The 13,450-nt window shown below is 38.5% G+C and overlaps 1 protein-coding gene across 1 annotated transcript in view; it reads right to left on the minus strand.

Annotated features, from left to right (window-relative positions):
• PIK3C2G (phosphatidylinositol-4-phosphate 3-kinase catalytic subunit type 2 gamma) overlaps nt 1–13,450 on the minus strand; it is a 372,023-nt gene that overhangs the window by 78,198 nt on the left and 280,375 nt on the right. Inside the window, exon 23 of the mRNA XM_023508742.1 lies at nt 12,750–12,859. Within this exon, the coding sequence (XP_023364510.1) occupies nt 12,750–12,859 (110 nt within the window). The remainder of the gene's footprint in view (nt 1–12,749; nt 12,860–13,450) is intronic.

Consider the following 13,450-nt stretch of genomic DNA (forward strand, 5'->3'; position numbering starts at 1 on the left):
CTATTTTTTGGTTGCAGCCATCATTGTTGTTTGGCGGGTCCGGGCTGGAGATTCGAACCCGCCACCTTAGGTGTATGTGGCTGGCGCCTTAGCTGGTTGAGCTATAGGTGCCGAGCCTATACTACTTTAAATAGCTGGAACTTCATACTATATCTTGAAACTCAGAAGAACAAATTCTTTTACCTCATTCTCCTTCAGGGGCTTCTTCACTATTCTAGGGCCGCTGACTTCCAAAATATATTTTAGAATCAGCTTATCAAGTTCACTCATACACAAAATAAATGTCTTTGAGTGGTATCGCATTGAAACTGTAAATCAATTCAAGGAGTATTAGCATCTCTATAGTACTGAGATAGTCTGCCTACAAACATGGTATATTTCTATTTAGTTAGGCCTTATTTTATATCTGTCCATATAGAATATGGAATTTCTATATTTAGAAATTTTAGAATTTCTTTGGGGAGAAATTTCTAGAATTTCTCTTTCTTTGGAGTTATTATTTTATTGGGCATGATTTTGTACAGCATATTATAGATGCTATCTTTCCTATATTTTATTTTAATTAATTCTTGATAATGTACGAGTAGAGTTTTAAATATCCTTCGTTCTGACAATATATCTATATATTCTTTTGAAATTTGTATGCACACAGTCATGTTATCTGCGGATAATGACAGTGCTTTTTTGTTATCCCACTACTAAGATGTCTGGTTCAATGTTAAATGGAAGTGGTGATCGTGAGCATTTTTGGTTTGTTTGTAATTACAAAGGAAAAGTTTTAATGCTATAGCATTTAGCATAATATTTCATGCAGGTTTTTAGTTATGTGTTATGACATTCCTTTCCATTTCCATAGAGTTTTTTTCTAAATGAATGATTCCATACCTCGTTAATTGCATTTTCTGTATTTATTGAGGTTGATCCTTTACTTTCCCTTTAATTTTTAACTACCGAGTCTTGAATGTTTATCATCTAGCCACTTATTTGACTGAAAGCTTGTTATTTCAATTTTGTATGTGTGTTAAATCTCTCTTGGATTGTTTTAATTATTGCATCATTTAGTTAAAAGTAACAGTATAACGAAGTTCATAAAGCTTCTATCAATATGGATGATATCATCTTTTTCTTGAAATTAATGGGAATGCTTGTAATTTTTCTCTTTTAAAAATGTGATATTTATCTAAATTTGTTTCTATTCTTGGCTTACTAAAGTTTTCCAAGAGCAATGGACGTTGAAAGTATATGACTTTTCTAGGTCGACAGCTATCAAAGTTCTCATGCCAGGTCTTCTTCACTACAAATCCGCCATGTCCTCAATGTTAAAAACATAGTTCAACAAGGTTTAATAATTTTCCCTTCAATTTTATAAAAATTCAAGCCCATTTATCTTGTTCTGGTCTCTGACTTTCTGAATCAGTTCCAAATTTTTCCATTATTATACATTAATCTAGGCTGAAACAGAAAGGTAAAATATGACTCTGATCCCATTATTCATTTCCACGGCATTCACTATTTTCAAAGATGTTCTTTGAAGTTATAAATTTATGGATACCTGGTACAGTGCAAAACATTAATTTCTTTCCTCATCAGCACTTTAAAGATACGAGGATAATAGTAATCGTAGGAGTGTGACACTAATCGTGATTTATGGAGAGCCTACTATTCATTCATTCAAAATTGATCCAACAAATATTTACTGAGCACATTTCGTGTGTTGGAGTGGAAAGCTCTAGGGTGACAGCATGTTCTCACTTCTTATGAAGATAAGTCTGTGAAACCATCAATCTTAAGTTTTGAAGGACTTGCGCTCACAAAATTATAATGGTGTCCATGTCTTATTCTTACATTGTCCAGTGTAAGATGTAAGAAGGCTAGAGATGAAGGATGGTGCTTTAGGATGAGCCCATGGTTTGGGGACAGACTTTCACCCCAATCTATCTTCTCTCTCCTAGGTGTTAGAGTTAAAAGTCTAGACGAAATAGTGCTGTTAAATATGATTTGACTCGAGACTGAGACCCTAAGAGCAGAAGGTTTCAAGCCTCCGTGAGGATCTGATTTGTACAAGTAATAGCTCCCTGGTTTATTTTGTTTAATGGCAGTATTAGCGGGATTATACTTTGGATTATCCTTAGGTCACAGGGCCAAAGCAGCTGCTGGAAGGATTTTAGCTCTAAAGTGTCTTAAGGGAAGCCTTTAGGTAGTCTTGATAAACACTCTTAACTCTCCCTTACTAGGCCATGTTTTGTGTGCTGGGATGTAGAGGTGAAGGAGAGAAATCAGATTTCTTCTGCCTTCAGAGAATTATTATCCTTTGGAAAGTTCGACACTAAATGCCTTATCTATCTCTTTTCATCCTTAGAGAAGAGCAATAAAATTATTGCAGAAATAGATAGAAACATGACCAAGAAAAGTTAAATGCATACCAAAGATGACTACCTATGACGGATAACTGAAGAATTCCCCTCATGTTTATCTGATTCCTGAACCTTTGATCTTACTGTGGATTTTCTGAAGTGAATAGTTCTTCAGTTTTATTTTTAGGAGAAAAGTAAGGCAGCAAACTTAGTGTGGAACGCCCAGTGGAACAAAGACATTCGGATAACGATCCTTTAATTTTTACAAATAAGTCACTGTTAGGAAAAAAAAAAATTCTAGTTGCCAAGCAACATAGTCTAAAAGGAGTCCATAATAAGCATAAAATTTCTTAAGCCTTAGGTTCTTTACTACATAATACATGCACCTTTCTACAGAAATATTTTAAGTGGCTTTTCATGGGAAATGACCTGCTTTTAACAGGTTACTGAGTGCTGTCAGTGTGAATAGGAAATTGAGTCTCAGTCGCAGAAAATTGGGTTGAATCTGGAGGTCTGATCCTTTATGTCAGTTTCAGCTTCTAAGCAGATTTTTCCCCTCAAATTAGATATTGTAAATATTTTTTGAACTCACATCTAAGTTGATATGCCACTACAAAAGGCAAAAGTCTGCACTGCTTTGTGTGTGTCATCAGAATAACCCCTGAGGAGAGAGCTAGGGGGCTGTGGAGTGGGCAGCTGAGTGAAGGTTCTCACTCGATGGAAATTTCTACAAGAGCATATTTTGACTTACAGTTGAAATTGTTCATATCATGTGGCAGTTTGGTAGAATAATTTTTTGCTGGTCAGTCTCTTTTAATAGTCTCAGGAAAATATTTCTCGAAAGACTTTTTCTGTGAAGGAATCTGCATGAGAATGTTCTTTATTTTACTGCGGGTACTGTAATTTCGTCATATATAAATAGAAGAGTTAGTTGCAAGCGATTCACACTTCCCATGGACACATTTCTTTGCTGAAATTTCAAACTTCATTTCATTACAGTGATTCTGACATGTGTAATAGACACATTTCTTTTTTTAAACTTTGTATGGGGATTACTGACTGAGTGTTCAGCTTATCAGTTCAATGAATAATTATTGCTAAGGCATTCTGGGTGCATGATAAAAAATGTCCTTTCTATGTGCTTTTATTTAAAAAAATCCAAAATTGCACGCACAGAAAAAGATCACCTGATGCTTTTGGTTGCACATGTATGACCAAAAAATTTAAATGTTGGCTCAGCACCTGTAGCTCAGTGGTTAGAGTGCCAGCCACCTACACTGGGTCTGGTGGGTTTGAGCCCAGCAAAAAAATAGCCGGGCATTGTGGTGGGCCCCTGTAGTCCCAGCTACTTGGGAGGCTAGGGCAAGAGAGTCCCTTAAGCCCAAGAGTTTGAGGCTTAAGGGATGTCTACCAAGACATTATGTCTACCAAGAGCGACATAGTGAAACTGTACCTTAAAAAAGAAATTAAATGTTATCTTTTAGATAAAATAGATACAACAAGAGGATATGCCATGTTAATCTTGTGGCTTTAGTAACCAGCTATCCCAGTTTGAGAAACATGGCTACAGGCACGTAGGTGTTTTTCTAATCATGTTCTTTCCACTGATCTGAAGACCCTGAAACTGAAGAATGTTCATATTTAGCTGGCATCATCAGGGTATTAGGAGTTCCATACACAGGATCCCCCCACCCCCAGCCCCCATCCATTTTGTCATAGTTGCGTCTTTGGGAAGAGCACTCATTGTGCAAGAAATCAACTTGGTTCTAATCTGAACTCACCAGGTCTTCCCATCTTTTTTTCAAGAAGGTCATTCCTGAATGATGTCAATTGTTATATCTAAAAAATAAAGTTAAATACTAAACCTTGCTATTTCCCAGGGCTGTTGATAGGATCAACACAGGAAAAGTCTTTGGACATAGAACGATATTATGCAGATATTTCGGAAAGCACGCTACCAAATAAGCAAAGAAATAAATTCATGTGAGTCTGAAAGGTAGAAAACCATACCTGGAGGGAAGGGAGAACAAATGTACAGATTCATGGTTCGGTGGGAACTGAGTGGTGGACCTCGACAAGAGGCAGGTGTAGAGCTTATTTCCTTTCTTTCTTTCTCCCCCCTCGTCTGCTGCTTTGCAGTTTAGATATTGGTTTAAAGGCTTTGACATACTTAAAGGTCTTTGATGTTTTCCAAGTTGAGGTTTTAAGTCTTCAGAATTCATGCTACAAGGTCAGCGAGATGTACCTAAATGTCATCACAAGTGCCTAACATCATACAGATGAAAATTCCAGACTCCAGGGCCTTGATTATGAATAGGTCATTGGATGCCTTCTTATGGAGGCACCTCACAAAATCAGCCAAATTAGGGCAAATGAAGTGAAAGAACTAGGGAGGGGTTGTGGACGAGTCTTACACAGTGGCATGCCAGAGAAATGATGTCCTGTGTTTCTATTCTTTTGCCCAAAGCCAGCTTATTTTTTGATGATAGTAAAATGAAATCACATACAAAGCAAGAAAATAAATCTTAAATTGCAAAAATACAGGAAAATCGATCATGATCAATGGTGCTACAATGAGGGTATAAAAAGCTTTAAAATATAACACGACATTTAAAAATAGTAAATTATTTTGGTTTAGTTGCTTGTTAAAACACTGGAATATATACCAACTGTAGGCAACGTATAGGGTCAGGAATACCAGTGAGGACTAATTGATGCACAGGCGTCCTGAGATCACAGCTGCCATGAAACAGCACCATCTGGACTATTCATCTTTCTTAACTAATGATTTTTGGTACTCTTGGTGGGTACATTAAACTTTTCAAATGCTTTTAACCTTTAAACTGATAGTCTCCTGAAGAGTTTAAAATATCTTTTTTCGACGCTTAATAGCCAAGGTGTATTCTGACTTGATATTTAGCCAAATTAGGCAAATTCTCAGCTTAACTTACATAATTCAAAAACAGAGCTTCTCCCATTGCAGAAATTTAGAACAGCCACCAAGCTATTTATCTATCAAACTTGTAATGAGTGGGACTGAGCCAGGCAACTTAGGAAGTGCAGATATTATAAAAAGCTGTTTGTTACATCTTCAGGTTAAAAAAATAGTAGTATATACACGTCATTTAGTTCAGATTAATTATTATAATTAAATTTTAAAATAATGAGAGATTGCCACAGTGAGAAGAGCAATTTTATTTGTTTTAATTTGCATTTCCCCTTTGAACCTGTTTTCTTAATTTAGGGAAGGTTAGACTTCTTGGTTGTTTTCTCCTCATGGTTCTGTGTTTTTCCCTCTTGGGAGAATTTATTTCTATAGGTGTCAGTGGTTAAGCTAAGGCAAAGGAAAACACTGACCCTTATTTGTGCAATTACAACAATCCATAAGGTGATGATTTGTAGACTCCAAAAAAAAAAAAAAAAAAGAAAAGAAAATTTCATAATAAAATAACCCTGAATTTGCATTTGTGTCCCATGCTCTCTGCCTCAGTTTTGAAGACAAACCCAAGAGAAAACCACTGAACTATGTTTTGAGACATTTGCACATAAAGAGTCTTGCACCATCCCCTTGCCCTGACAAATAAACAAGGAATGAGAGGAACACTGAATTTCTGGCACTGTGTCTGCGAAGTCTCAGTGCCTCAGGGACTCTCGCTCCCAGGTCTAGATATAGGATCTCAGCATACTCTCTCTGGACACTGTCAATGTTTCCAGCCGCTTCAACGTTACATTTGGCTGGCTGTGCACCTGTCCTGCTCAATAGCCCCTCCTAGGATGGTTCTCTTCAAAGCTCAAAATTCAGAGAAGAATATTCAAGCTGTATTTTTGTAAAGGAGTGGCCCATAAGTAGAATAAGGATCAGAAACAAAATCCACAGTGGCCTTGCATGAAGGACCCTGTCCAATGACGACAAAGTCAACTAGTTAAGTCAATGAGACAGCCTCTTGCTGGCGTTTATACTGGAGAACACTAGCTCACAGGCAGAGAGAAATAGGAAAGGGTAGGCAGAGATAAACACAGTAGAAGGTCGATGTCTCCATTAGAAAGTAGCCAGGCCCTATTGGTTTCTGGGATTTGTTAGATGACAGTTTAAGTCCACATATATCCTTTATTTTAAGGATACCAGATAGAACCTGTGGCTCTTGGTATGAAAATAACTCCCTAGTGCAAACAATTTGTTGCTGTTTGAAGTTTGGGATTTTGCCTTGCTTCAAGCTGGCTTCAGTTTTAGCTAAAAAACAGGAGATCCTATACTTACTCAAGTAGAGAATGTGTGTAGCAGGCTGAACGGACTATCTGAGAACACATGAAAAATTTCCTATCCTCCTCTTAAAGGAGGTTATGGATGAAATGAAAAGCGCTCTCCGTATGTGGGAGGGGAGGTAGGCAGGGAAGTTTAGGCTTAATGATCCCAGTCTGGTCTGTGAAATAGGTTATCTGTTTCTAAGGATCAGCTATCCCGATGTTTGAGAGTGATTGAAATTTCTGAAATAACCCATTTGGACAGCATTTTAATGGATGGTTGCCTTTGTTGCCTGGCAGTGGGCTCTGCAGAGATATTACACGAGAGTATCAATTTTCAGGGAACTGAGTCATGATACTTTCTTGATTCTATTCAACAGTGCTCAGCTGCAAGGGGAGTAGAAAAGAGCAAGGGAAACAGAGCAGTTGGCAATGGTGTGGAAAGCTTTTGTGGCCAGCAAACCAATTTTGTTTTTATTTTCCCTCTAAATACCATTAATTGTAATTCAGTGTTCATGCCACACCATCTGCAACATCTTCTGGAACTCATGATTAGCTCTTGACCCAGAATGTATACACTCAGGTGCGAGGTAGGAGTTGTTCATAAGGAGAGTACACACTCCAAGAGGCAAGAAAAGCCATTTCTTTCTTTCAAGTTTCAAACAGGGTCAAGAGGGGCAGCTTCTGAATGCTAATTCTGCAGTAGGACCAGGGCGCTTAAGGTAGCCACACATGCTACATCTCAGATGGCTTAGTCCTCGCCCACCACCCTGATCTATGAGCCTGGGGGCAGAAGTAGTGGCAGGGTGAATTCCATTTTCTTATTTTTATCTGTAATGTGGTAGTTATATCAGAATAACTCAGTGGCATAAAGCATTTTTGGCCTAGCATCAAAGAGAGCAAAGAGTTTAAACATACAGAAGCTCATATTATATATGTATTCATATATATAGTAGCTGCATTTATACAGTTACACATAAATAAACCCATATAAACATAGATGCAGGGGGGTCCATAAAGTTCATGTGCAATTTAAAATAGTTGTGGACACCCTGTATTTGGGTTAATGACACTCACTGAATCACCAAGACCAAAGAATGCAACCATGACAGAGCTTGTGTTTTTTTGTTGTTTTTTAGTGAATTATGTGTAATGAGGTCTGCATGTCAGGTTCCTCCTTCTTAAGTTTTAAAACACATGTGGTATCAAAGACCAAAGAAGATGGCTCAAGATCACAATATTATTCACACAGAAAAGCAAACAAGTCCATGTGATTTTTAACATTTATTTGAATCATGAGTATTACGACATTTAAAGATGCATAAAAGCGTTTTTTTAGGTCAACCGAGGCTACTTTTATTTATTTATTTATTTGGGACAGAGTTTCACTCTATTTCACAGGCTAGAGTGCCACGGCATCAGCATAGCTTACAGCAACCACAGCTCGTCCTCCCGCCTGGCTGGGATCAAGTGATCCTCCTGCCTCAGTCTCCTGAGTAGCTGGGAATGCAGGCGCCTGCCACATCTGGCTGATTTTTCTATTTTTAGTGGAGATGGGGTGTCTCTCTTGCTCAGGCTGGTCTTGAACTCCTGAGTTCAAGGTTCCTTCCTGCCTCCACCGCCCAGAGTGCTTGGATTTACAGGTGTGAGCCACGTGCCTGGCCCAACCTAGGCTACTTTTGTGAATTCACTCTATTCATTGTTTAAGGATTTACAAAAGAAATATCATGTAATTTGTTTTAGAAATGTAAAATATATAAACAATAGCTCTTAGGAAACATTTCTGAATGGTGAAGAATCACAGCCACCAGCCCAATGTGGTGGCTCATGCTTGCTTGTAATCTTAGTGCTGAGAATCACTTGAAGCTGGGAGTTCAAGACTAGCCTGAGCAAAAGTGAGACCCCTGTATCTACAAAAAATAGAGAAATGAGTCAGGTGAAGGAGTGTGTACCTGTAGACCCAGCTATTTGGGAAACTGAGGCAGGAGAATCGCTTGAGCCCAGGAGTTTGCGGTTGCTCTCTAGTCCTGATGACAGAGCAAGGCCTCGTCTCAAAAAAACAAAAAACAAAAAACAGACAAACAAACAAAAAAACAATAAGTAAATAAGTAAAATAAAAATAAATAAATAAAAGAAAAGATTCAGAGTCACAATCACTGAACGTTTCTTGCTACACTGTAACAGGTTCTTTGCAGGGCTGGGTGGGATGCATGACAGGAAAGATCCCCAGCACTTGGTATATTTGCATGATGACCTTGAGGCTTAGAGAGCAATTGAACTGACATGCTATTTGCATATTAAACCATATCTACAAATAAAGGCATGTAATTGAGACTTTAAGATAAAATGTACTAGCTACTGAGACAGGCTCTTGGCTGTTAAGAGAGACTGGGACTTATGGGATCTTTCTATGAAAAGAAAAAGAAAATGAGAGAGTGGTTCAAGGTATCGGGGAATTACCCAAAACAGAAAAAGGAAAGACGTTGCCTGCCAGAAAGTCACAGCCAAGTTATCCCATGGGAATTTCCCAAGGCAGTGGTTACAGCTGATCCTGAGCCAAACACCCAGGGGACTCCTGGTGGGGCGCAGAGATAACAGTCCTGTGAAGGGACTTCTGTTCTCTGCTGATGTTACGAGTATTCAGGATGTGAGGAGGAGTGCCTACGAAAAGATGAAGACTCTATCTTGGTCACACTGAAACCAGCACAGGCTCTGAGGCACCTTGAGAAGACTGTGGCCTGAATCCTAAAGCAGCACGTTTCCGAGAGCCCGAGTACAGAAGAGGAGAGAGCGAGCTTATGGGCCAGTGGTTAAGATGTTGTATTCTGGAGTGTGACTTCCCTGGATTTGAACTGTGGCTTTTGCTTCTGCTGCCTATGGCCTTTGACAAATTGTTTAAATTCCCCGGGGTCCCAATTCACTCTTCTAATAATATAGATAAAAATATAACTACCTTCTAGAGTTTTTGTCACTGTTAAGTATGTCACTGTATGGAAAGCACTTAGAAGAGGGCTGGACATATATGAAGCACTGTACTAAATGCCCTTTATATACTTAATATTGAATGCTTCAATTACATTTTCTATTTCATAAGACTTGTTTCACATTCAGATATTCGTAGAGGTGAAGAAGCAGGTATATGTCCCTTGAATTGCTTGGGAGAGATTAATGTAACCAATCAATATATTGATGAAGGTGATATATAGGACGGAGTATAATTTTGTAATAAATTAGGGATAGTGTAAAGAATGACATGTCCTGTAGGATTTCAGAAGAAAAGATTGGTGAGTACTGGAATAATCAGAGAAGTTGTCCCTAGTATCAAGGCATGAGTGGGATGGAAAGATCAGACTTCCCATCTGTTCTGGAAATTTCATGATTCCATGGGAGCATTTCTGAGGAGGCTAAGAGAGGGAGTTAAACAGACGTAGAAGGAATAGATGTACATGGAGAGAACGAGCTACCCAGGGATAGTGGGGTGGATAAAGCTTGGCAAACACAATCAGATTATAAGGTGGCCCATCAAGGGAAATTATTGAACAGAGAATGGATATTTTCTAGTTTACATAACTCTATGCCTTTTAAGTCTGCGAGTTCTTTATCACGAAAGTTGTGGAAAGAAGTTTACTTAACAAAATGTACCACGTAGTATCTTCAAGTGGGAAGACTGGTCTGGCAGAGAGATGCAGGCAGCGTAACAGAGATCTCGCTCACTTCAAAGAGGGCCTGGCTTCCGATCTACTCCCCACACAAGTTTGTGCCCTACAGAAAGGGGATGAGGCACTCTAGGCAAGATCATCCATATCCAAAATCCTGCCTTTCACCAACCTGGGTGTGTCAGAGGCAGCAGAGGGACCGGAAGGGATGGGATTCTGGCAGGCAAATAAAAAGCCTATTCACACGTTTCCTTTGGCCAGGGCCTGAGAGAACTTTTCTCATCCAAGTCCACATATACCTTTTTTCTTAAGTGTTAGGAAAGACCATTAGTGAGATGCACCACTGTCATTGCTCTGCCCAAACAATGCTGCATCTCAAACACAGGCCCCTTCCTGTACCTTCCGAACCCTCTCTCTGTTTCTCTTCCGCCTCCCTGCCCAGCCCTGCCGAAACATCAATCATTGTGTTTGCCAGTCTGCAGCCTATTTCAAAGGAAGGAGGCCCCCTGAATGCTTTTCCTGCAGGGATAACCCAGGGGGCCCATTTTTGGTACCATGTGAACCCACCCTCCTTGCACGGTGTTAATTGGACCAGAGGTAAACAGAGTAAAAGGAATACATTCCTACCGATGGGGTCCCTGGAACTGCTTTGAATTCTGAAGAAGCTTCCAGGCTCTGTGATAAATGTTCTGCTATTCCTGATACCAGGTTATTCATCTTTCCCCGGTTTTCTCATACAAAACTCCCATGCCCATTAGGTGAGATAACTTGAGAGTTCTTGATCCTTGAAATAAAAGGTCTAAAACCTACCCAACTCTTCAAACTAGTGTCTTTGGCCACAGTCGCTGTCAACCAGCATTTGTGATTTTGTTAGTGGATATAAACAGATGCCTCTTTCAGAGGTAACTGTACTATTAAAAGGCATTCTTTACACTCTCCTAATGAATCTCTAATGGTAGAATTTCAAAAACTAAACAGAGGAAAGTATTTTGTTTTTTGTCAGGGGTTCTGCCTGGTGTTCTGTAATCATATCATACAATTTTGATTACTGAATGCTGGAAAATCCCTGGAACAGACCCAGGAGAACTGGGTCCCAGTCCTAGCTCTGTTTCTTGTTATTTCTGCTAATTATAGGCAACTCCCTTAATTCTCTGGATCTCAATTTTCTCATTTGAATGTTTGTTGTCAGAATAAGTAAAAACCATAAGGGCTCTTCCAGTTCTAATATTCTGTGATTCTGTCATATTGCTTCTGTTCAAGTACAAGGGCAACCTATCCACTGAAGTTCATAAAACAGAAATCTCTGAAAGAGAAATCTTCCAAGTATACAAAAGATCCCCATGAAGCCTCCCTGTACCCTTGGAATAGGGGTGATTCCTTACAGTACATACTGGTAGAGAGAAAACGTGAAACCTGAGAGAAGTTTTATTATAATTATTATTTCTTCCAAAAGCATACATTCTACTAAAGAGAATTTAATCTGTGTTTATGAAATTTCAGTCAAAAATATTAAAACAATTAAAAATTAGATTCAAATTAGGATCACTTTAAGAGGTTAAGAACCACTATTAAGAGGTTAAGAGTTTCATATTCTGGGCAAAGGGCACACTTATAACTTTGACTTAACATGTACAAATGCAAATTATGTAACCAAACTGTGTACAACCCTGTAATATTCTGAAAAGAGTCCAGGCCCAGAGTTTAAAATATTCAGTCTTCTACTATTAAGTGTGCTGTTAGCTATAGCTTTGGGGGAAATTTCCTTTATCCATTATCGAATTTTTCTTTTGTTCCTTGTACTTAAATACAGTATGATTAGATACTAAAATTTATGTTATTTTTTCTAAAAAAGAGGTTATGGGAAAGAAAAATGCTTTTTTTTTTCTATTTAAACTGTTTGCTGGGGTAATCATTGTAGTCAACATTAATCGAGCACGTAGAATGTGCCTGGAGTTATGCTATCTATTCAAAAAAGAAAATTCAGAAGGATATTGTAAAATGCATTGCCCTGTTGACCATGATTGGGGATCTAATTGATATTCATCAGACTTTTACCCTGGTATACAATGTTCTCCTAAGTCTGTTTAATGAAGAATAGATTACAAGTGGAAGACAGCCACAGTCTTTGATCAACTATTCCAGTATTTGTATTGTCTTACAGATGGAAGTGGTAATTCCATATCTCGCCATAAATCTCTTTTTCTAAATTGTTTTTCTGGACATAGTTCAAGTAGAACAACCAATTTATTTATGGTCAGCTCATGCTCTTTCCAATGGCCTCTCACTGGGCAATCTGTTAGATAGCAAACAATTCTACACTACAGAAACCCTGAGTAAGGCCTTCTGCGGGACATTCACAATCTCCCTTTTTGCACTTTGGAAAAAGGAACAAGGCAGCTTTCTACCAATGACTACTCTACCTGAAACCCTCCTAGATACGGAACATGTGTCTGCGCCTGTACCTACGTGCATGCTCACACTTCACAGCCGCTCTTACCTGGTAAAATGACTTGTTGCTTCCAGGTCGGTGTCTTGCGGACGAAGAGTGTTATACACATATTTCAGGTCTTGGATTCCACTTAGCTCAGGCAGTCCTGCATGTAGCATCTTAACAAAACAAAGCCCCCAAAAGAAAACAGAATAAATACAGATTAAATCAAGCGTCCTTGGTTAATTCTACCACGAGACATCCACACCTAAGCTGGCAAAGCATTGGCTTTCAGTTTGTATATATGAATGGACACAGAGATAGGCTTTTAAACCTCTCCTATTTGGTAGTAAAAGCAACAACAACAGTGAGAGTAAAACCATCATAGTTTGCAAAGTACGTATACATTAATAACTCAATTTTATTCTCATCATAAACCGGTAGGCATGATAAATTTATTATCCCCATGTCAGAATTTCTAGATCCTCCATAGGGAGTCTGAATGATCTTTGAACCTCCATTTTCTCATTTCTAAAATGGGTATAAATAAAGCCAGCGTGCTCTGAAAGAATCAGATAGGTAATGAAAGAGAAAGAGCATTATGCTTACAAAATCTTACACAAAACATATTATAATATTTGTTTTAAAGAAGAAAAGCCTGATCTCAAGAAAACTGTAAATTACATGTCCAGGTCAAATGATGTATAAGCACAGAGTGTAAAACTCATCCCTCTGCCTAATCCTATGTTCTTTTTTTTTTTTTTTTTTTT

This window comes from Otolemur garnettii, unplaced genomic scaffold (assembly GCF_000181295.1).
Source record: "Otolemur garnettii isolate 467f Iridium unplaced genomic scaffold, OtoGar3 scaffold00271, whole genome shotgun sequence".
Taxonomy (NCBI): Eukaryota; Metazoa; Chordata; class Mammalia; order Primates; family Galagidae; genus Otolemur; species Otolemur garnettii.